We start from the raw sequence: 25,820 nt of genomic DNA on the forward strand, positions 1-25,820 counted from the left end.
AATGCCCGAAATCCCACCCTTGTATTTACATTTATTCCGATATCTAACAGTAGAATTGTATCGCTTTGACATTGAAAATTTGTATAATAAATGGCAAAATATTGTTGATAACGAAAGTGATCAAATAATTGGTTAAAAATAAAAACCTATCAAATATTGATTTGTTCAAATTTTATTTTCAGTTAGGGCACTTACATTCGGATTCTTTGGACCATTTCCAAGCATGCTTCTCCATAATTTGCAGGAAATGGAGAAGTTCCTCTTCGGGATTATCAAAATGTTTTCTATTGTCTAAATAACGACAATAGTGCCTGGAAAATAATAGTCTACTATATAAATGTCCATCGAGGATTGTAATTTAATTACTACCATTGAGCTAGTATGAGGTTACTATTGAACAACATTGGAAACAATCGTAAGATTGAAAAATGAAAAACAATGAGGTTGTACTAATATTTAAAAAATTAATACAATTCATTCTGGTTTTAGTTCATAGATACAGTAAAAATACGGGATGTTTATAAATTCGAGGGAATTTCATAAATATCCCCACTAAAAGGCGATGTGAAAAATTGACATTTCAATTTAAATAAACAGAAATTCGCCCCATCCCAAATTTACTTCAAAAATTTTTTCGCGCATGTGGGGTTGTTTTGTTAATAATTATCGAATTATATCGGATTAGACGGTCATCTACAGCAATAGCAGCAATGAGGTTAAGTTAGGTTAGTTCAGGTTAGGTTAGTTAGTTTTCACATTAAATGTAATTGTTAATTCTTTTTTAATTGTTGATAATTTTTTTTCGATCACCTCTTGAACAAAATGTTTCCCCCATAACTTATTTAAATCCTACAAGGATCTGAAGTGCAGCAAAAAATGTTTTGAGGAAGTTTGTGATAGAGCCCCACTTCTGTATATTTACCATATACACAAATGACTGAATTAAAATCCTTGTTTATTTTAAAAATTTTTCTTAATTTAGAACAAATAAAACTACAATTCAAATCTATGGTATTTTCTGATAGAAAGTAAATGTACTAGTTGTAATAGAGATATTTTGAAAGGGGTAACGTTGTTTTGCTATATTGTATATTTTTTCAAAAATAATTCCTACTATTGTTGGTTGCTCCAGTGCCTATTAGTATTGAGGCGATCGTACGAAGTATTATAAAGTAGTAATAGCCTTCTTTATTAAGTATTTTTCTATTTAAATTTATATTTACATTCAGTTTAGTGTTACAATTTATGAAACTATCAATGATTTTGTAAGATTTTCTCTATATTCTCAATATTTCTTATATCAATATCTTCATTTTACATCACAAACATCGAAAAACATGAAATAAAGTAAATGATATATGCATAAAGGCAGTTTTTCTATTTCTCAGCTTCATAGTTTTCATAGTTTAAACCTATTTCATTAAAATCTGGATTATTTGAGCAGCTGATGGACTCACTTTCAACCGTACACAAAAATCCCTTTCCTTGGCGTTATCTCCTAATGCCAAAACTGCCATCGAGTAGGTATCTATCATTAGCCTGAGTTGCAATAGGATCAGTACAAAAAGGAAACACAGCAGCCTGATGCTTACAGAGTTTTCCGAGGATTCCACTTGCACATGTGCAATGTTCTACGCATATGTCGATATCATAAAATAGTTGCTCACACTTGCTACTGAGTACTTGAAAATGACATTCATTAATTTGAATTATGTTGTCTTTGGTCAAGTATAACGTTTTTTGCAGCAGATTATGAAGAAGATTTTTTGTAGGTACACGTCTATGTGCAAAGTTTCTGAAACGCCGAACATAATATGTTCTAGAACGGTGCATGGTTCTTTAAAAACTTTCAATAAAAAGGCCCCACTAATTTAGTTTACATATTTGATATATTTTAAACCTATGTCTAGAAGCAGCGTTCTGTACAATTGTTCCTGTTAATACCAATAATTTTTTTTCCATAACAGTTCTGATCCTTGATAAATTGAGATCACGCATCAAATCTTTTTGTGCAATTAACTAGAGGTAGATGTATCACCCTCATATTCTGTTACCGGTAGACTACACTGTTTTTTGTCAATTTGTCAACATCATTGTTTCTAAGGGCATGCGAATTACTTTTGAAACGAAATTAGGCCGAGAGAGTAAAATAGGACACTTTGTAGACTTATATTCTGGATATTTACGTTTAATTTCGATTGAAACCTTAAACTTCTACCACGCAAAAATAACTATCACCAATATGATTCTTAGGCTCTTTCAATGTGATGAGAATACCAAAGTCTAATGCAGAACGTTCTCCTTTTTTTTACAAGAAAAGACAACAAAAACTTTATGAGAAGCCCATGGTATAATTGTCCATTTTCAAACCGAAATATTCAACATATGTCTCCTTCATACAGACTACAATAGTTTTTTTTTGTTATATAAATATCACAAATTTCTTATTTCTTAGACCTTTTGATATGTTTATGTTTGTAAATGTTCTTGATTTTAGGTCTCTTCTGATTTAAAATTAGTTTCTTTTACAGTTTTCAAAGACAGATGAAAATTTGACTTTTCGACTTCTTTTAGTCTTTATCAAAATATATATAGTCGGAACGTGAAATTTTCATCTGTCTTTGAAAAATTATAACAGTATAGTACGTTATGTTACTAGGAGTAGAAGGCTAGCATTATTGTTGAGCCCAAATTATTGTACTACCGAGGCGTTAGCCAGTCTTCTGTTCCGAGTGACATATACTATTTTTTCTTCACGCGTAAAAATAATTCATCGAAATTCTTCTTCTTGACACATTTTTACAATACACTTTCCAAAACTGACAAATCCAATAACAAAATACTAACCTTTAAATAGCTAATGTAGTTCATTTTTAATTACTCGTATTTTTCAAGCATTCCATAATCAAGACTTACCAGTCAGGGTGAATGGTCCAATTTCCAGTGAAATATCGCAAAAGTGGTTTTTTATCAGAAGGCTGAGACAATGTTAAACGATGAATGTCGTTTTCAACTTTGGGCTCTACTCGAGTATATCCGTATTTCTTTGGAAGAGATATAACAAGACTAAAGGGAGTACCATTTATTCCTCTGAAGTAGTAATCTCTTTTCATAAAAGTAATTCGTCTCTGAAATTATAAAAATATTATACATAGGGAAAAGAAACAATCTTGTCTGATAAAATAAATTTTATGATAATATAATATCGTAGAAGCAAGGATAAACTGAAATTTACATGAGCGCAAAGAGGACCTATTGGATTTGAAAGTTAATAATTAATGATAAGAAAATAAAGGGTTTTATAATGTCGTCCCTTTCAGTATTCGAAGAAAGATTTATATATTATACTAGATTTCTTATTTAAGAAGATGAGATTGAATAGAATACCAAGCAGAAATATGAAGCAACTCTGTGTTCTAATGAGGAATCGGTTAAATTAATTTGTCACGATTCCTCATTATTATAAGAATGGAATCTTTTAACGCATATATCGTTTTATTAAAACCATTAAGATGTGTTTAAACTTTCCACCTGCACCTGCTTCACAAAAATTATTTTTCTAAATATTACTTTCTCAACTATAAGGGCAAATGATCCGTTATTTGGTACGATACAAGATCCTGGCTACCTCTAATAACCCCTTCCGATGGTTTCTCTCACAAGAAATCGCCCACCATTTCTCTATTTTAAGAATCCTGGAAAACAGTAAATCCATCTTAACTTCGTCCTTTTTTTTCTTATTAACTGAAAGTCCTTTCCCGAATAGGCTTATTAAGTATTATGTATTTTATCTTATCTATATCTTTGTTCAAGGTAACACGTTCTTGATTATGAGGAATCATTCTCTAGTTGGTTCGTTTATTCACTGGACCATATATTATTTTCTTTAAAATTCTTCAATCGAAAACTAAAAGTTTTTGCTTTTTAGCCTTCGTTATTGTCCACGTTTCCAACCTATAAGTGGGCGTATGATAGATACGATTATATCTTATTAAAATTAACCAAGAATCAGATTATTTTACAGTTATAATATTAGCTACAAAGTTAAGAACATATGTTTAGTTTTATTTGTTATAAAAAAAGAGATGAGGGTATTGTGGTAATGACGTTTTGAAGACAGTTGTGATTTTATGCAAATTTTTGCACAATGCTTTTCAAATTAATAAGAGTAATGCTCTTTGTAAATCGATACATGGAACATATCGTTAACAAATCTGAAGCATCTGCTTCTTCACCTTCAACAAGAGTTGCTTGAATAGATATGGATATACTACACAAAGACAAGTAAACGGATACTGATTTTTTATTATTATTTTAGCTCTGTCTATTATTAGCGCTGGTATCTAAGCAAAAACTTCCAATAGATTCCCATATATTAGAAACGCAGAAATACTTACCATATCGTCTAGATGCCCTTTAACGTCTAGAGTGATATTTCCACTGTACTGCATAACTACTTGTCTCCTAAACTCACGAATTTTATCACTGAAATTCCTAGGCTCAGATTCATCATCAAGAATTTCAATTTCAATCATATCGACTCTATTATATGCTGGTTTCAAAATACCCTGATACTAAAAACGAATAATAAATATTAAATACGGTGAATAATGATTTCCAAACAATTGACAAATCGTCACTACTATAGTTAATTGTTTTTGTCCCACCTGTTTTACGAGACTAAGAAAAAATTACGTATTACATATTGAACACACTGTCTACACTACCACTATACCAACACTGTCCGACGAGCGTTTCGGTAACCAAGTTATCTTCTTCAGCGACTAATGGTAAATTAAAATTTGACTTACCTGTTTTATACCAAATTTTCCCACCAAAAAACTTTCTTATGCAAAAATTAATTCTAGCAGGAAACTTTCCTTGGCAGGAATCTTCACATTTATTCCTTGACTACCAAACTACAGAAAGGGCTGTGAGGAATTGGATTTATAAACCAATTTAAAACCCACTCTGTTAAGTATTCATTCCAATTCCTTTGTATAAACAGAGTTGAAAGGTACGAGAGCCAGTTTTCTTGTTTGTAAAAAAGTGGTTTCACATAGAGATTTCTTAAACCTATGACGGTTAATTAACCTATTTATAATTCTCTTATGATAACCGTTGTGTACAGCTACATTCTCAATGAAGGTCCTTTACTTATTGAATCTTTCAATGGTGAGTGGAAAGTGAACTAAACGATCTAACGTAATGGAGATTAGCCATCTTATGGAATGTAAAGAATCAGCAGGGATGTACCTACACGTTGCGGTGATTTTCTTAAACACATCAAATTCTAGCCTATTACTATTACTAATTACTGAAGTATCTAGCCGCTATTCTCAACCGCTGGTCCTGCGGACCATTAGAGGTCCGCGGACATTTCCCCTATCCACGAAAACATTTATTTAATTTAGTTCTACGTAGAAGACAAATTCCCGAAATTCTTACAAGTGTAATTCCTATCTTTGGAAGTAACGAACGTACAGAATATTTTTCATACAAGTTGCATCTTTGTTGCATGATGTGGATGTGTACGAAACTTAAGCAGCTTTATCATTGTAAATTGTGTTGTGGTCTGGTTGTGTCTTTAATTTATTGTTAAACGAAACATTATAATAATTATACATATGTTTAACTGTATTGAACTAATATAAAAGTAAGTTTATTGACTATTTATATACTTATATAGACGCTAATAAAAAATATTTTTTGAATACCAGTTTAACGTCTCAAAAAAATTACCACGAAACGGGACTTCCGCCAGCAAAAAAGAATAAACCAATTATCAGACATTACAATCCTTAATATTTAAAATATGGTTTTATTCTTTGGTCCAACTCTACGGAAGAAGATGTACGTCCGATGTGTATCATTTGCCATGAAGTTTTAGTAAATGATACTATCGAATATATTACATTTTAAGGCTATACATTATAAGCTGGAAAATAAACCGCTTGAATATTTTGAGGGTAAAAAACAAGAGTTAGAATTCCAAACAAAAATATTTAAACAAAATTTTATTCCGAACAAGTCAATACTAAAATGCTCGTACTTAGTTGCCCCTGGAATTCCTAAAACCAAAAAATCATTTACCACTGGGTAAAACTAATAACCGACTGTATAATACACAGACAACATTTAGCTGTGAAAAGTTTATCCACAGAATTAAATGAGGTTTTAGCGGAATCTATGAAAATTATTAATTTTATTAAAAAAAGCGATTTAAACCGCAGATTATTCGCAATATTTTGTCAGGAGGTTGGTGCCGAATATGAGCAATTATTACTTCATAAAGAAGTTCGATGGCGTTTGCGGGGTAAGATTTTAACCAGGCTTTTTGAATTAAGGATGGAAGGATAATCGTTTAAGTACACATTTGTCTGATGTAGTATGGTTTGCAAAACTACCATATTTAAGTGATAGATTTTCCTATATCAAGGATTTAAATTTGAGTTTACAAGGAGCTTCCATAAATGCGTTTCATTTATTTAATAAAATAGATGGATTTGAGAAAAGAAATAATTTTTGGGTGGATAAAGTAAATAACAATAATATTGTTATTTTTAATAATTATTTTGATTTTGTTGATTTGCAACACGATTTAAACTTATCAAAATTAAATACAATCATTGGGCAACATTTACATTCTTCAAATATTAGTTTCGAAAAATATTTGCTATCTGGAAAAAACCACGTGTGAAAGAAATGTGTGGATAACAAACCCTTTCATAGCATATGACAGTAGTAAGTTAAATTTAAATGACGGAGAATATGAGTCCCTTCTTGAGATTAGTGCAGATATTATGTTAATTTTCAACAATGTCCATAGATAAATTTTGGATCAAATTGAAAAATGAATATCCATTTCTATACGAGAAAGCAATGAAAATGTTAGTCCCCTTCGCAACTACATATTTATGTGAATCCGGATTTTCATCTATGGCGGTAATAAAAAATTAATTTAGAAATCGGCTAGAAAAAGAACAGCAGCAATCTTCTTATTAACAATATGTTCATATGCAATGATTTTTTTATCATTTTTATAATTTCTAATTTTTTGTTCAAATTTTTGTTGTGTTCATACATCCATCAGTTTGAGATTTTTTCATAATTTTCTCTCATTTTTGTTAAAGGTTTATATACTTACTTATTATTATATGTATGTATAATTATATACCTCTACATTTGAATATTACTGTAGGCAAATTATAATAAAACTAACTTATGTAGTAGTTCTTTATAAATACTTAGTAAAATTTGTTGTTAAGAAAATATCACACATTTTTTTTTAACAAATCTACTGGTCCGCGGGCCAAAAAAGGTTAACTTTTGATGTATTTAGGAAAAACACCGCTACGTGCAGGTACATCCCGACTGATTCTTTCCATTGTATCCAGGAAAGATGGCTAGTCTCCATTACCTAGTACATCGTTGAATCCACTTAACATCGGGAGTTGCCACGTTATTCCAAAATAAAAATAAAAAAAAATTGCTCTGGTATCTTTCAATCCTGATTATACAAAGTGATTTGAAGGAATATTTAACAGAGAAGACTTTAAATTGGTTTATAAATCCAACATTACATTAAAACAATTGTTGGATAAAACACCAAATTTGGAAAAGAGTGGTATATATAAAATTAGCAGTGGTGATTGTAACGAGAAGGAAATTGGGCAGACTAAGAGATCCGTTAATATCCGGTTTAAGAATGAATGGTCATAATCACCAAATAAATATAAATAATGTCGAATTTTTAATAAATGTATTCAATTCTAAATGGTTGGATGCATTTGAAAACATTGATTTTTTTATAAACATGAACAGTTTAAATAGGGGCAAAGAGCCAATTCTTCCAATCCTTACAGCCCAGTCTATAGTTTAATAGTTAAGGAATAGATGTAAAGTTTCCCGCCGAAGAAGTTTTCTCGCTGGAATAATTTTTATTCTCTGAAGACGATAACTTGTTATCGTAACGAGCGTTAGATAGTGTAATTGTGAATGTTGGTGTAGTGGTAGAGTGAACAGTGTGTTCAGTATTAATTTGCTTGTGTGATTCGACATGATTGCCATTGACAATACCGACAAAGTACCACAGAGGTTCTTCACAACCATGTCATTTTTATATACGTATTAGAAAACTGGGCAGTACTGTGAAGATTTAATCAAAACGATGACCCTCATTATAAATTATAAATCGAATGAAGTTTTAAATTTTTTTTATTCGTTTATTGTTTTGAAGGTTAATTAACACTCCTTTATTTATATTAATATGTTTTTTATTCGTCTCATTATAAAGTCTATACTCTTAAAAAATTGTCGATTTTTTGTACACTAGTAGATGACGGTTACTCAGAATTGATTAAACTATAAGAATTATAATTTCTTGAGTGTATCAACTTTATTGGACAATGTAAATTCTATTTATACGTATTTAACTCACCACTGGCCTAAGATCTGGATGCGTTAGAATATAACCATTGTTGGTTACTATGAACGCATATCCATTCACCCCCAGCTGTAAACATAAAATCAATTAGAAAATGGTAAACACGAGTGCGGTTTGCCCGAAGAGTGATTATATTGTTAGTTTTAGCCAGTTTTAGCCACAGTTCTGTCGTCATCTTCCAAAATTTTATATGAATCAGAAAATAGATTAGTTTCATTACGCATAAGAACAAAACTGTTGTGGTTGTTAAGCAAATATGATGGAAAATGAATTTCGAATGTTCATTAATCATTATTTTTCATGTGGAAAAAGAATGAAAGAAACCGAGGAAAAGTTGCGTAAATATTCTCGTGCTCCGTCCCATGAAATAGCTCTCTATTATGGCTATATGAACATGAATGATTCTGAACATCCGGATCGGGACCGTCATTTACTATAATTACTCTAGAAATGGTCAATAAAATCAGTGCCATTATAACTACATCAAATAAAATTATGCGAAAAAGCTAATAAAGTGATCATTTAACCTTTTGTGAATATCGGGTATAGAAGTTTAGTTCTGCAATATATGGGGTTTTCTGGACCCTTCGTCATTTTATTTATACATAGGTAGCATAAGTTTTATATTATAAATGTATGTATTTATTATTGTTCCTGGACTATAAGAGGACCAAAGTAGAATAAATTTTTCAAATATTAGAAAATTTTTGGTTAGTTTAGCTGAACTCATGAAAAAACTAACAACTTCTTTATTATATTCAATGGCCAATGAGGTGAAAAACAAAAATCAAATAAAAATATTATAATACAATAGTATTCCCATAGAGAAATATTTATTCTAAATTATAGGTATTAATTGACTATAATTTTATTTATCGAAAATGAGTTCAGAATCAATTGATTTTAAGCTGGTTTTCTGGATACTTCCGGCCGTTTTTGAGACATTGAAACGAATAAAATAGAAAAAATCATGTTACGTAATGAGGGAGAAATTTCCTCCCTCATCACACTTCAAAAAAAAGCTTGTCTACTCTACCGGCCAAAAAAACTTTTTTTCTGAAAGATAATGAAATTTTCTATCGAATACACTTTAGGCAAATCATTTCATACCGTCATGGAGAAACGTTTTTTGATTTTTTTAATAATTAATTTTTTAAACATTTTTCCGGGTTTGTAAATCCACCCGATCCACGCGTTTTCAATTTTTGTAAAAAAAGTACATTCACGGTATGAGAGGACTTTTTAGATTGACAACTCCTGGACTGTACAAACAGTGAATGTGATAGTTCCGAACATTCAGATCATGATCAGATTAACCCGATCATAGTTGCCTTCCGAAAAGTTCTTAGTTAACTCTTCATAGACTTAGTCGCCTTTTTCTATCAATCTCTTTTTCCAAATAAGTATAAAAAACTCACCCTATACGGTAGCATGAGCCTCTGAATGTATTCAATGGGAATATCAGTTCCTGCGACTCCTAGTAGATTTGCCACTCTTTCCTATAGAATAATTTTAACAATGTTTAGATTGTAATATTTAATATGAATTACGGATCTAATACTCTAGGTTTAACTGCTCTAAACAAAATTCGAAATTTGCGTCTACTAATAAACTAATAAAACTAGAAAGAAAAAATTTAGTATTTTGAAATATGGATTATACTTATAATTCGCCTATAAATCGTAGAGTAGAAGCCGTAAATATTTCGCACGCAAAAAACAGGAGGGAAATTTAAAAAACTTTATATAAATGGTAGTTACTTACATTTAACTCGTACCAGCAAAGAAAGCCTACGCAAACAGGAGCAGGGTCGTACTAAGAGACAAAATAAAAATGAATATGTAAGATAAAAGTACAAACCCACATTCCGAGCATTTTAAACTAATAAATGTCTGTGTAAATATCGTCAGAGAGATACTATTAACAAAAGTTTTTACTGTACCTAGAAAGTAGTAAGCTGCAATTCATCTTGTTAGTCTTTGCAAATACCCATCCACATGTACGAATCGACCTCTAGATTGTTTAATGAATTTTTAATTTGTATTTTTAGTTTTCTATATTACTGAGACTAACTAATAACCCTCCCTAATAGCGTGACCGGGGTGGAGATGTTTTAGTACACAATTCTTCCGCAAGACGTTAGTGGTTTGTTATATTCTTCTAAAAAGATTTTTGTTTCCTCTTTTAATGCTCACAAATCGAAGAAAACGTTGAATGTCAATCAAAACTTTTATTTGGAAGTGTTAAAAAGATTATGTAACATTGTTTGTCAAAAAAGACCCGATTTGAGGCAGAAAGGAAACTAGTTCTTCCACCATTACAATGCACCTGCACATACACCAATTTTCCGTTCAATAGTTTCTAGCTTAAAATGGCGTACATCTAACCAAGAGACTTTTTTTCCAAACATTAAAAGTGACATGAAAAGACACCGATTTCACAGCATTGAAGATGTCGATAAAATTAGAAAACAACTGTCAGTTCCTGCAAATGTGTACCACAACTGTTACGAATGTATTGCTTTGATTATAATGCAGAGTATTTTGTTGAAATAACGTTATTTTCTAAATAATATAATTAAATATATATATTTCAAATAACTCGTTTATTTTGGGTCTTCCCAAATTAATTATTCGCCTACTTCATTTTTGACTTCCTTGTTTCTTCTAGCATAGTTCCAAATATCTTTTTAGTTGTTCCTTTTTTCCCTAATTTGAATAAATAGATAATATTCCATTCAGTACTTCGTATTAGGACCAGATTTCTTCATAATTATTTAATAATTTGCTTGAATGTTTCTTCAATGCTGATCTTATTCGGCACCACAGTAAGGACTTAGCTCCACCAAGTAGTAACTAATCCATCATGCGTCTTTTATATCTAATTATAATGTTAAATAAAAAAAAACAATGTTTAGCGATCTAAACCAAGTTTTTTAGTAAATGTTCAATTTTGGATCCAGAGTCATACTTTGCATGTATCATTTTTCCATAGGTTTCATATGATTTTGAATATCTTAAGGAGATTGACAATGGAGAATTTCATCTTGAGTGTAATATGTATGTTCTTTTTTGGGTACCAAATTGTTTCAATGTACAGATTCTCTTTTTCCATAGTATAGGCCAAGTATAGTCGTGTTTGTAAAACTAATAATGTCAAGATGTAGATTATTCGGGGAGCCATTTTGGCTTTTCAACAGCTCTGCGCCTATACCTAGAGAATATTTTATGCTTAAATGAGCAGGACATTCACAGAGTACATGCTGTGCTGTCTCTATAGCTTGCTCGCAGAATCTGCAATGTAGGTCATGCCTATCGTCTATTTATCTATTTGACGGGACAGTAAACTGTCAGAAGACCTACCACCTATTTTAATGTCGTTTCTATACGTCACGAGAAGTTCCTCAAACTTCTGAACTCATATGATTATGAATCTTTTTGATTATCTGTATTATTTGTCTAGTGAGACTTATCTGATTCTTGAGCCATCCGTTTAATTTGTTGTTAATGGTAAGATAGTTTCCTCATTGCCAGGAATAACTTAGTGACCTAGTAGCCAAATTAGAATTACTATATTTCTGTTAGATAGTGCTTTTAGAATTTTTTTACAAAGAGATGTATTCTGAAATTGCGCTTTCAGATCTTTATTGGGCCATTATTGACATTGGATGTGATCATATGCGTTTAATCCAATGGTTTTTCACTACACTCTTGATCAATTCTATAATCTTTACGCGACCTGTTAGATTTCTTGATGCCTCTTTTATCACTAAGGCAGGCTTAGCAACACCTCTAAGATTGTTGTGGCTCATATGGATATAGCCATTGATATACCCAGTATATCATCTTAGGCTTAAGTTCCCATCTCTTGCCAACGCGCTTGCGACGATATGGCCACAGTGGCTTTGAAGATTAACTTGTCTCGATGATATTTCCAGGTAAGTATTGCATCCAGTATGATTGATGATATTTGCTTTTCTTCCCCTTGTAAATAGTACTAGTGCCGGGATTGATTGAGACTTACTCTTCAGCATCCCAGTTGTTAATTGAACTTAAAGCCGTTTGTATCCGAACAGATATAATGTCTTTATGCTTGTCCCTCACTACCACCACCAGATCATCGACGTAGCCTAGCACTTTGAATCCAGCGCTACTAAGTCTAGTAAGAATTTGCGTATCTAAAAACAACATTCCTTCTTGTATCTATAAACTTTGGCTACAAGCACTTATCTCAAAATCGATTAAAGCCTTGGGGTATTAGTTCATGATTCACTTTTCTTTCTGTAGTAGTTTTATTCTATCAGTTATGGTTAACGAACTAAGCTATCAATCATATTTATATTTCGATATTATTTGCTTTACCCTACATACTGTTTAAAACTGGTGAATAAACTATATCAATTGAAAGTTCTTCTCCGTCTGTATTCGTGGGTTTGTTATACATAAACTGGTGAAAAATGGAACTGAATTTTTGGGGCGCAAACTGGCCTAATAGAGGTGAAGCAATCGTCACAGAGGTGGCCACTGTATGTAGATCTTTTAAAAGATATTGAATTTATGTTCATGGATTAAATCAGTAAAAGTAAATTTTAGTAACAAATCAAAAATCAGTATCTACTTCTAAAAGTTGCTTAAAATGACCCCGATTTACTTCTTGGATGTAAAACATCCTATTATGATACTCTTGATACTTTGTCAACTACCTCTTCGGAAACAGACCTACATTTCGCAAAAATTTTTTGTTTTAAAATATCAATATTATCAGTCACTTGAACTAGTTTGCAACGGCTAATATTTAGATATTATAAAAATTTTATTTATAACCTGAAGATACCTTCTGATTTTTTTAACCAACTATGACGAATTTAAAAATTAAATTTAAAATGAGCAAATAAATTTGCTGCTTCAGATAATTATGTATGCAAACGAAGTCGAATATTATTTACATTATTAAGTTAGTGTTAAAAGTGTCCACGAGAGAAATAAAATTCAAGTTTTTGTACCTATAACTAAAGCTTCATCTTTCCTTTGTTTTTTGTGTGCGAGTTTTTGACTTTGACTCGTACTCTACATTAAACCTTTCTGTCCCGATGACAATGTAAAGGGTACTCCTAGTATCTATTTTTATTTACATAAAATAAAAAATTTACAAGGTCAATAATTGTCTAAATACAAAAACGTCTATATATAGGTTAGTATAAAGTATTAATATCTATAACTAATTTTATACAACTCACTAGCATTACCTAGAAATCTAAGAACAATACACACATGGACTGCTTTAAATATTATGGCACTAGTTGATCTAATTATAATCTGGCAGCTTGTACTGCTCTAAAATTTGTTAAATTGTTTCTATATGATTATTAGTTTCTGTATGAATACCTCGCGTGTTACTTCTATCCAAACAGCTTCGTTGATTTGGATATTTTCTGTTATATTCTGCAGACACATTTATATGGTATAAATAAAAAATTTTTTGTTGATGTATAATGAACCTTCATGATACAAAGACAAAACTGCAAAATAATTCATTTATTTTCCTCATAATCACATTTTTTTGGAAATTGAATAAATTTGATTTTAGAAACAAGTCAAATCAAACTAGATAAAATTTGATAGACTGAAAGAAGTCGAAACATGAAATTTTCATGTGTTTTTAAAAAAAAATTCAAATCAGAAGAGATCTAAAATTAAGAACATCTAAAAACATAAATCAAACTAGATTATAATTAATTTTAATGTAAATTCTCATTATACAAACACACTAAAAAATAAACGGAGAGTAAAAGAAATGATAATATTGGTTGGAAAGCCCCTTCATTCTTTAGTCAAAAATGTTATTTTGCTTGTTTATAATGTAAAAACATGTCAGTGATTATCAAGGGATATTTCTAGTGGTATATCACAAGCAAGATTGAAAATGTATATTGATACAGTTCTGTCTTTTTTAAGTTGGTTCATAAACTGGTATTATCTAAATAAATGGGAGAATATCTTTTTATTACAAATATACAAAATATCAATCAATTTAGATATGTGCGTGATAATAAACCAAGTTTAATTGTGTCGCCCTTTTAAATATATTGAGTTCTTTACTAACATTTGCATCATTTGTCACCGAGAAATCATAGCAAAACTTGCAAATCCGTGCGTTTTAGGAGTTATAAAACTTCACTGTTCTGCAAAACGGCCACATCCACTCGCCAGTATTTTTGAAAATTGGTAATCTCATAATTCACCAGATAGTCCTAGACTTTCCCCTTATCATATCAAGTCTTGAAGATAGTATTATTGCCAACGGAAAGTTATGTTTAAAGGACGTGCGTGGGGTGATTCAATCTCTAAGAATTGGAGAAATTCCTTGAGATTGCTAGCTTACAATCAACTAATTTCCTAATGTAGTGTTGAAAGTAAATAATACATTATTGAAAAATGATATTTGTATGACCCCAAAGTGGGAATTCATTTAAATCTATTCATCTAAACTCACAGCTTCCTGAAGGTGAGTAATATCATAAACAAGTTTCTAATTCATGAAAATTCATCAATCCAGAGACTCTCGTGGATCCTGCAGCACATGAAAAATTTGTAGCTGAAATTCTTATTGTTTTTAAGCTTATAATAGACAAAATCGCCCTTGATTGGAAGAAGTCCAGCTATCCATTCAAATCACCTGCTCAAAGGATTGAACTTTTTTAAAATTCGTCTCTACGAAAAGATTTTTTGTAACAAAAAACCGTTAGTGCAAGGGAGGTCTTTTACAGAAATAAGCTTGGAGCTGAGTGGTGAATAATAGAGGGAATATTATGTGCAGTAGACTTGATTATGTAACTGCAGATACTGCGATAGAGTCCCTAAATCTCCGCGATGTGAAAAACTTACTGACGAAATATTATGGATTGGGACAAAAACGATCGATTTATTTTTTACTAAAATATTTTGGTTCACTCGAGTGCTAACAAAGAAGTCTACGTGGAAAGAAATAACGGATCCTTGGAGAATAATGACATCATGTGCGAGCCTAAGGAAGTCACTCGACTGTAAAGTTTACCCAACCTGAAATAAGTGTCAGTTACAAGAGATTTTGTTATTGATTATTCTTGACTGAACACCTACCTATTATTGTAGCACATTAACAAGGAAACAAGGACTCCTCTGAACTTTTTTTTGTTATGGAGATGACCAAATTACAGATTGATATAACTACCAACTTTCAACTTCGCTGTTCGCATTGTATAAGTGAAACAACAGAGAAATGGTATTTTGAGTGTTTCCTTTAACACAATACTTCACTTACCGGTCAAATTGCCGTAATGTGTAAAATAATCATACATCAGAGACTTACCAACCCTTTCAGCTTGTAAAATGTCGGCCCCAGCTTAGTAAATCACCAGACGCCACTTCTTAAGGTCAACATAGGTCGGAGCCGAATTGAAAAATTGGCTGAAAAACCTCATAACGTGCGCAAGTGAAACCTTTTGTAACTTGGGGTTTAAACCTCAAATAAGAGCGGTGTAATAACACAAGAAGTTTTGCAGGCCGGAGAGTCCTCGTAAGAAGTAATCGAAAGTGCCGAAAAAATTTAAAAAATCGCAAAATAATAATAGTTTATCATACGATGTTATTTGATTCGATAACTATTAATATTTTTTTATTTGTTTTTACTTTTCCTTTTTAGTTTTCCGACACTTTCGATCACTTCTTACGAGGATTTTCCGGCCTGCAAGACTTCTTACACTATTACACCGCTCTTATTTGAGGTTTAAACCGCACGTTACAAAAGGTTTCGCGCGCGCACTTCTTCAGCCAATTTTTCTGTTCGGGAAAACCGGCTTGCATTTTCATATCTGACCTATGTTGACCTTAAGAAGTGGCGTTTGGTGATGTACTAAGCTGGGGCCATTAGTTTACAAGCAGAAATGGCGCGCAAATTATTGACCCTGTTTTTTATAGCCAGCTATGGGACTAAGGTCAAAATATTGCATTATACTAGGATTGTGCCATTGCATCTTAATTGCTACTGACCAAAACTAACCCTTATATCTCTTACCACACACTTTCTCAAGGATACTATATTCACTATTGGCCGTAGTAAAAGAGGGAGAAATTAATAAGTCCTATACCAGTAGAAAGCTACAAAATATTAGAATCACCTCAGTCGAAGTCGAAAAGTTTGTTTTATAAAAGCGCTCCAATCAATTAATCAGATGAATAGGTACATAGAATTGCAACTAGTATGTTATACAAATAGAATCAAACAAATAAATGACGAGATCTTACACAAATGGTTCAGATGAGCTTCATATCATTTTGATCGATATATTTGCATATTTCATCGTGCGTTTCATTGCACTTCGTCTTGCTCTATCTCAAGCTATCTCCAGAATAATTAGCAAATTCTAATTTCAAGCATTATTTACTTTAAGGTCAGTCTTACTTGCCAACACAAAAAAATACAAATGGAAAGAACGCAGTCATAATCAAAGTGTAATAAATGTATTTTGAAATTTAGACGACATTTTTGAAACGAGTTATATAAATAAACTGCAGATAAAGATATTAGATTTTATGAGAGGATTATTTTCACAGCACATATCTTAAATGATCAACCATTTATATATATATATTTATTTAGATAATAAAAAACAGATAAATCAAAATTGTCACCTTTGTGACATAGGATTTCTGCCCATTTTTTGTAGTAAGTTCATTTTTTTATATACATATATAAAAAAATTATCAGTATCACTTTAACGTTTACACAAACTACCAGCATCATTATTATTTATTAATTATTTTTTGTGTATATATATATATATATAAAATTTAATGGTTTTTGTCACTTACCTGACGAGGTTTTTTATCATAAACTGGCAATGAGACCGATGTCATGAGATGATATATTTGAGTATCACCGTAGTTGTCTTGATGCTAAACACAATGAATAAAACAATATTGAATGTAACAACTTGTTATGAGAGTAAAAAGTGAAACCAAAAAAATTGAGAAAAAACAATGAATTTTTTATACAAATAACTTTAACTCAATTTACAGTATATTTGTATCTGACATGTATATCATAGAGCGTCGATTATCAAAACGTAAATTATAGGAACCGGTTTTTGTTATTTTGAATGAAATTAAACAAAAATAAGGTTATTTTTCTCAGAATGTCTATAACGAAAGCCATCATTAATTATTTCTCAAAAACTGCTTCGTTACATATTTGTATCTGGTGTCTGTTCAATGAAATTAGACATTGAATTGCATTTGTATTAAGACATTCTTTATACCACATTATTAATTTTGTTAAACCTTTGATTGAACACAAATTGATATTTTTTTGCATACACGTAAATACATATTTTGTTTTTTTCATTATGTAGATGTAGCTAAATTGAACAATGTTTATTTATGTACATCAAAACACTCGTTTCTTCACTCTGCACACACATACTATGTTTCTATAAATTATAACATGATATTCGGCTTTTTCATTAGAAAAATTTAAGAAAACCTGGGAATAAATTCGAATTTCATTTTTTTATTCCCATATTTTTTTCCGTAAATCTGATTTTAAAAAAAATTTATCGAAATCGTATGAATTTTCGATTTTCTAGAATCAAAAAACGAGGGGACCGCGAAAGTATAAAATTACCAAAACCAGAAACAAGTCAATTTTTATTTTTAAATTGACAATTTACAGTATGAAAATATTTTTCCCGTCCAGCACCCCTTCTGAGTTATAAGCACGCCCTTAGAAAATTTTAAATAAGAAAGGAAGTCGTGTGGCACCTTATTGAAAATGGACTTTAGTCCTCTGCTCAGCAATATGAAGCTTTTTTTTAATTTGGTGCAATCATAACGGAGAAAATTATTTTTTAAGATGTAAAATTTAGATAATGTCTCTAACATAAAACTTTACGTAGAAGGCAGATAATATTGTCGTATAATGTTTAGAATGTATTATTCAATGTACTTTACAATTAAATTAAATGTTCAAAATGACCGCCATTCACTTCTTGACATTAACAGAGGCGATTTTGTAATTCTCTTACAGCATTTTGTATGACCTCAGGGATTATTTTGTTAATTTCTTCCGTTATCCTAACTTTCAAATCAGCAATATTGTCTGGTCTATTAAAATATACTTTAGATTTTAAATAACCTCATAAGAGGTAATCGAGAGGAGTTAAACCGGGGGATTTAGCCGTCCATTCAATCGTCCATGTCTTCCAATCGACTTATTCGGTAAAACCTCGTTTAACTGTACGTGCAAAACGCGGTGGAGCTCCGTCTTGTTGGTAGTAAATATATCGATCTACCTCATTTGGATTATTAACATCAGGAAAAAGTCTTTGATGTATAGGCACTAAAAAATTAATCAACCTCACCTCAAAAAAAATGACCAATAATTTTGTTTAATGATACCAGCCCAAACATTCACTTTTTTAGGATAATGAGTGTGAGTATAAAAATGGATCACAAAGACGTCAAGATCCTATGCTATGCCAATGACGCTATTCTGATTGCAGAAAACGAAGATGACCTACAGAGATCTGCAGCAAAATAGTGCGCAGGATCGCTGGAAAACACTTTTCGACAGGGAGAGAAGCGAGGACATTAGAAGAACATGTAATATTGACAACATAAACGAATGGATACCGGGAAGAAAGAGAAAGTGGAACAAATACATAAATCGAATGGATAACGACAGAAGGTCAAAATAGTTAGAGACAAGTCGCCCTTAGGGCGTTGATGGGTTGGAAGACCCCGTAAGAGATGGAGCAACAACCTTTCTAATAATTAAACAGCAGAGAATACGAGGAAAAACAAGCATTTTGCTTACATTAAAGAAAGAAGAAGAGTATGAGCCTCACACACCTAGTGAGGATTTTCTCTTCTCAAATATCTACAGTTCTGTTTGTTAACCGTTCCGTTTAAATGAAACGTCGCTCAGAAAAAACTATTTTGTTTATGAACTACAAATCTGTCAATTATCAATTTACAAAATTCTTGTCTTCTACCAACTGAACTTTGTAAGGGTGATATTTTTCTTTATACGAAACTCTCAAAATAAATGATTTACACTATTGTCGGCGGCAAGTTTTCTGGTTGCCTTATGTTGTCTTCAGTACATCTAACTTTTTTTCTTCAGTAAATTGAACATTTCTACCTGGTTTTTCCATATTTTTTATAATTCAAGTGTCACGAAACAGACCAGACAATATTGCTGATTTATAAGTAAGGATAACGGAAGAAATTAACAAGATTATCCCCGAGGTCTTACCAAAATGTACGAGAATTACAAAATCGCCTAGTTTATTGTCAAGAAGCGAACGGTGGTCATTTTGAACATTTAATTTAATTGTAAAGGACATAAAAAACTTGACAGTAGTTCATATTTATGAAAACTTACTATCTTTTGTTGATGAACAAATGTTCTATCCAAGTGACCGGAAGAAAGCATATGTTTCAACTTTCTATACCCCATGAACCTCTCCCTTTGTCGATTTCTTTCCCTATTTATCCACAACCAATTTGTCAGTTTTGGATCTGTTACATCAGCATAGACGGGACTCCATGTAGGATTCGGTTTTTGGGTTGGATTTAAGACCATAGGTCTTGCCATAACAGGTATGTAATTCAAAACTTCTTCTCGTACTTCTGCGTATGTACTTAAATGTACATAATATCCTAAAAAAATAGTTGTGATTGATATAAAATACTCGATATTATATAAACAAGGGAACTTAAGTGAAGAACTATTATAAATCTCAAAAATATGCGTTATTTAATGAGATGATGTTTGCAACTTCTTTTGCAAAATCAGTTTCGTCTATTATAAATGGAATTATGTTATAGTAACCAATTGATTACATTACCAACAAAAATACATATTTTATCTAGACAATATTATTTAGAAAAAAAAAACGATACCTTGATTTGCACAAGCCATCCACTTAACTTCTCTAACATCAGATACCTCCCTTCCTATGAGGTACGTAAAAACTCTAACATTCATAAAAGGTAAATTCTCCCAATTATATTTCTCAAAAATTTCTTTATAGTTGTATTGAACACCATCAGTTATTAGCATTATAGCTTGGTTACACCTGGCCCCTAAAACAAAATTTGAGTATCTTTCACATTGAAATTAAATATCAAATCAATGAAAAGTTTTAATTTTGTTTTATTTTCAGTAGGAGCTTCTATAAGATTGACTCAAGTTTTTCGTTTGTCAAATAACTAAAAGTTACCAAAAAGCTCTTAAGGTTTTCGAAAGTATATGTTTACATTATAACATTTTTTCATTTTTCAATCGAATGTCCCACTAAGTTCGTAATTTACATTCCACTTATAGCGCTCCAGTTTCTCAGTCATTTTTATTTTATAGTGGATGATAAATTGCTTATCAAGTATCCTCTTCCACTTGGCAATTTAAAAAATAAAAACAACTCTTGGGATCTTTGCCTGTTTATTTTTCCTTATATGACCAAGAATGTTCTAAAACTTTCCAAAGTAGCGTAAAGTATCTTTTCTACCCAAATATATTTTTAAATGAACTTGAATCATTTCCTTGTATGTATTAGAATTAAAAAAATTGAGATTTTCATGTAGGTAATGCTTAGCTGTTAATCCCTTAACCAAATACTGAATCTTAGAAGTCAACATGCAATTTCTCTATTAAGTTTCAATTTAGTTCAAACCCTCGATAGGCTACAGCATTTTTAAAAACTTATTTTGCAATAATTAAATCTGAAGCATCCTACAAGCCTATCTGCCTCTCGACTCTCAATTTCGAGTTCTTTCACCATTTCGTTCCATAATTTTTTTCTGTTTGTCTCATTTTGCCAGTCACTAATTCCCATAGTTCTCCAATCTCTACAAATTTCCTCCAACTTTCCTTGGTCTTGATCTACTGTCATTCTATATATATGTTTCAACCATTTCTGGTCCATTAGAAAATTTTGTAAGAGAGGTAGAAAAAGATTGAGAATGGATCAAGAAGAGACAAAATATAAGGGAAGTTCATAAACCGGAAACAGAAAATTACAGAATGAAACCCGAAGAATAAAAAATTGTCGGAAAGGTCAAAAGGTAGATGGAAAGAATAGATTGTACAGGATATGAAGAGTTTGAAGTACGGGTGTGGAAGGAACAGATGCAGGACAGAAAAAAATAGAAAACAGTTATCGATGCTGCAAAAATATATTGTAAAGGCGTAGTCTTGAAATTTGAGCTAACATACAAAATACATAATTCTAAATAGCATGTGTAACGTTACTTACCTTTTTTGTTGATTCTATAATCTTGAAGCAACTCAAAAGCAGTTATGAGAGCTGAAGAAAAATTTGCGATTTGTTCTGTTTTAAAATCACTCATACTCTCTTTTAGTACACGAACATTGGCTAAGTTTGCCTAAAATAATGATAAAAATTTGTTTATTGAAATTAATAATAGTATAATCATCTTTATTTTTGAGGTCTACCAAAGTTTGATTGAAGTTAGTCTAAAAGCTTTTTTATAAGGGTAGGAACAGACTGACTGTTTAGATTATGGAAAATTGATTTTTTATGTACCGTCCATATCACCAATCTACAACATTTTTGCGCACCTAGAAATAAGAATTAGAGCAACAAATACTTCTGAATTTGTTTTTATGAGTATAAAATCAATGAAAGTACATAGAAAATCCACCAAGAGATGATTTATTAAAACATAAAAAATCAAAAGTTATAAAATGGAGTTAAGAAATTTAAAAATGAATTGTTTTTACTGTTTCTGTCGTTTTCGGTAGAAGTTTCTCTTATTAACCCCCAAATATAGTTTAGCATCATGCTTTCAGCATACTGGCCTTGGTAACGTCTCTCAAATCCACTATGCATATGCATATGCATTTTAAGAGACATTCTACATCCCATGATAGAAAAATTCGTGATTATCAATTGAGAACCAACAAAGATTACAGCTTTAATTTTCGCCTCTGAGAGCTTTGGGAAAAACTTAAGGATTAAGAGCCTTTGCAAATTGTTTAATAAGACCCAATTAAATATGCAATGGTGGCATTAATATAGTTTTGAGATCGACAATTGCTTCCCGTTTAACATTGTATGTTCCTACTTCGTGCTCAGTATGTGCAGGCCAATGTTTTTGTCGGTAGTGAGCAGCATTATTTCTACTATCCCACAGGCATAGATAACAGGAGTGTTTAGTATAACCACCTTGCATTCCTGTCAAAAAACACACCATCTTGAAATCACCAATAACTTTCCACTTGTATTCCATACGTATATTTAATGCAATAAATAGCATTTTAATATTGTCCTAATTTTTTCTGAGATGTACGTTTGTAAGTTTATTCCTATTGTGTAGTACAGCAGCTTTCAGACTTTTAGTTGAACTGTCAATAAAAAGACGCCATTTAGATGTATGACATGGAATACCGACTTCTGTAAATAGACCTTTCACGTAATGGCAAAAATAGAGGTCATCTTCCTTACTGAAGTAACAAGAAAATTCTTCAAGTTTTCTTTGACGGGATATTCGAACATCAGAATCAATTAAATTTCATTGTCTTAACTGCTATGCTAGTAACTCTGTTTTACTTTTTGGAAAATTTAAGTTTCTTATTAAGTCATTGAGATCTTGAGATTTGATGAGGTGTGGTATTTTTGGTCAGATTCAAAAACGAATTCAGAATGTATGGATACAGATTCTTGAATGCGGAGTGCCTTGAGAGAGATGTCGTTTTTCCAACAACGTCGGAGCAGGTACGGGATTTTCTTCTGTAGGTGGAATTGGAGCAGATGTGGATGGTAGATTAGGATAAGTTGTATTCTTTGAAATTCCACCTCTGAGTAGATTCACAAAACAAAAATAAGTGTGATTATCACTGGGTTTCCTCCAAATTCTCGGCACTGTAAATTTCATTTCTCTTTTCTCACCTCGGTACCAACCTACAATAAAACGATATATAACGGAAAATAGTTTATGTTATTATAAGATAATTAATAAAATAAAAAACGAAAAATTAACTTACCGTCAATATTGTATCTTCAAGAGTTACATGATAATTGCGGAGCCCATATTTTGTCTTGGATTTTTGACTGGTAGATTAAAGTAAGCTTGATATGCTTAGCAAATCTTAGAATTTATACTTAAATCATACTTTTTCACAGTCACTTCAATAAATTGGCCTCAAATATAACAAAACGGGTCAGCATCTCGTTTACAACTTCTTGTAGTCATATTGCAAAAATTGATACAATGAAAAATGATGTAAAAGACGTTATTTCCCTGTAATTTTCAAACACCAACTGTTGTACACAATGAGCGGTGCCAGAAACACTGCTCACACGCCTCCTTACTCCTCTTTCTACACTAATAGCGCGCAAAAACCGACATTTATTGGCCGCACAAATCAAACTTTGTGAAATGACTGTTCTTAAAGAGCAAATATTTTTAAATTCTAATCACTTTTCTTTTTATATATATGCTTATGTAATTAGAATATATTAAGTAAAATACATCCGCAAAAAAATTGTGGACTCGTGTATTATACACATGTCGTGAAATTCGAAAATTCTGGAAATAATTCAAATCAACATATTCGTAAAACCTATTGTTTTTTACTTTATATTATTGTTAGCAAATGATCCTTGAACAACTGTTGACAAGAAATCTAATTTAATAGAGACATTTTTTGAAGGAAAAACTAATCTACAACTAATTCATATATTTCTGGGTAAACTATCAATTAGTCAATTATAAAAGCCAACCCCCAGGGCAAAGTCAAAGAAACAGAAAATTATACACCAGATCATCAGCTGGATTTCAAAAGGAGGCAACACTATTATTTAAAAATGACAAATTATATATTCTTATTGTCCTCCATTTCTGTTTATGCCCCTTGAATGATAGTGTAGAGTATATTTTCAATAGACACTTACTTGTACCATCTGACCATCGAAACACTCAACCAGGGAATCTGTTGTATTGCTGAACGTGTAAATATTTACGTAATCATTGTTTCCCAGAGTGTCTAAAATATTGTGGACAACATGTCTTGCAATTTCTCTTCTCATTCCAGTCATAGATCCAGATCTATCTACTAATATCACAATATCTTTTGGCGAAGATGCAGCTTCAATATACCAGGATCTTGTACGGCAATCAAAAAGGTCTATGGGCTCTTGAGACCATATCATGGCTAAAAAAAATCGAATATAATGATTCTTAATGTCAATTCTGATTAGGCCTCAAAAAATATATTGATTTCCTCATACATTTTATCAAATTACTTGCAGGATATAATGGTTCACTCACCTGGATATTGTCTCATAAAACCAGTGGAGCTTCCAAAATATTGCCATGATAAAGTTGGATCTATTTCATAATTCGATCTAAAAGTTTTATCTAATTCCTCTGACCATTTGATACCAGCAATCACTTCTTTTGCTAAAAAATTGAGTAGGATTATGTGAAACTATAAACTATATGACGAGCATTACTTACATCTTTCGTAAACATTACTAGGTACATGGACGGCACTAACGTTCATATTAACAGGAATATCATAAAAATTTCTGTTTCGTATTAATGGTAATTTTGACTTATCAATTGGAGTTTTATTAAGTATAGCCTGAGGACCTTTTTCAGTACTATCAGTAATCTAAAAAAAAGTTTTCTGCAAGTTTATTTGTTATTGGTGTTATCATTTTTTCATTATTTATTGGATTTTTTTGGATTATGTTTATATTCAGTTATATTCAGTAACTACCAAGGATCTGTAAAAGTCTTTCCACAATAAAATATCACTGATGATAAATGAAGTAAAATAGAGCAAATGATTGGAACATCAGAGCGATTATTAATTATAAACAACTGTCAGTTAAGGGAAACTTATTGGGGATTCGTGGAAAACGTGAAAAAGTTGGTTTAGTTGAAATAATTTCAATTCTAGGCATGTGATGATTGAAATTCAATAAACATATGCCTAGAATCAACACAATTCAATTCAATCAATAGATCGCTTTTGAGCTTGTTGTGGTAGATCAAAGTTACTTTATTACTTTTAATAAGACAAATTAACAACTAAAAACTTTTATGAATTAAAGAAGAGCTTATAATAAGCAATTTTATTATACTAGTTTACGTATTCTTAATTATACTCTAGCCATATCCCAAAGGTAAAGTCAAAGTAAAGGCAAAACCTATCGAAAAGTTCAGATCGGTCTTATATTTGAATGAACAGTTTCTTCTTTTTATTTAACAACTATTAACAGTTCATTCACCAATTGTGCGTGTATTTATTTAAAATACACGCACTGAATACTTATAAATCCTAACTCCCTTCTATATTATAAATA

General features: G+C 31.3%; 1 protein-coding gene across 4 annotated transcripts in view; it reads right to left on the reverse strand.

Moving 5' to 3' along the window:
• LOC130442103 (voltage-dependent calcium channel subunit alpha-2/delta-3) overlaps nucleotides 1-25,820 on the reverse strand; it is a 54,186-nt gene that overhangs the window by 17,695 nt on the left and 10,671 nt on the right. For 2 of the 4 annotated variants that reach the window (XM_056776142.1, XM_056776140.1), the window contains exons 5-17: nucleotides 24,967-25,123; nucleotides 24,778-24,909; nucleotides 24,402-24,661; nucleotides 21,741-21,870; nucleotides 20,389-20,571; nucleotides 19,868-20,145; nucleotides 17,296-17,379; nucleotides 10,211-10,261; nucleotides 9,865-9,945; nucleotides 8,441-8,515; nucleotides 4,398-4,574; nucleotides 2,917-3,128; nucleotides 196-311 (exon numbers count right to left, since the gene is read on the reverse strand). In XM_056776142.1, the coding sequence (XP_056632120.1) occupies nucleotides 196-311; nucleotides 2,917-3,128; nucleotides 4,398-4,574; nucleotides 8,441-8,515; nucleotides 9,865-9,945; nucleotides 10,211-10,261; nucleotides 17,296-17,379; nucleotides 19,868-20,145; nucleotides 20,389-20,571; nucleotides 21,741-21,870; nucleotides 24,402-24,661; nucleotides 24,778-24,909; nucleotides 24,967-25,123 (1,936 nt within the window). The remainder of the gene's footprint in view (nucleotides 1-195; nucleotides 312-2,916; nucleotides 3,129-4,397; nucleotides 4,575-8,440; nucleotides 8,516-9,864; nucleotides 9,946-10,210; nucleotides 10,262-17,295; nucleotides 17,380-19,867; nucleotides 20,146-20,388; nucleotides 20,572-21,740; nucleotides 21,871-24,401; nucleotides 24,662-24,777; nucleotides 24,910-24,966; nucleotides 25,124-25,820) is intronic. The other 2 variants (XM_056776143.1, XM_056776141.1) reach the window with 1 other exon arrangement.

The sequence above is a fragment of the Diorhabda sublineata genome, chromosome 3 (genome assembly GCF_026230105.1).
Source record: "Diorhabda sublineata isolate icDioSubl1.1 chromosome 3, icDioSubl1.1, whole genome shotgun sequence".
Classification (NCBI taxonomy): Eukaryota; Metazoa; Arthropoda; class Insecta; order Coleoptera; family Chrysomelidae; genus Diorhabda; species Diorhabda sublineata.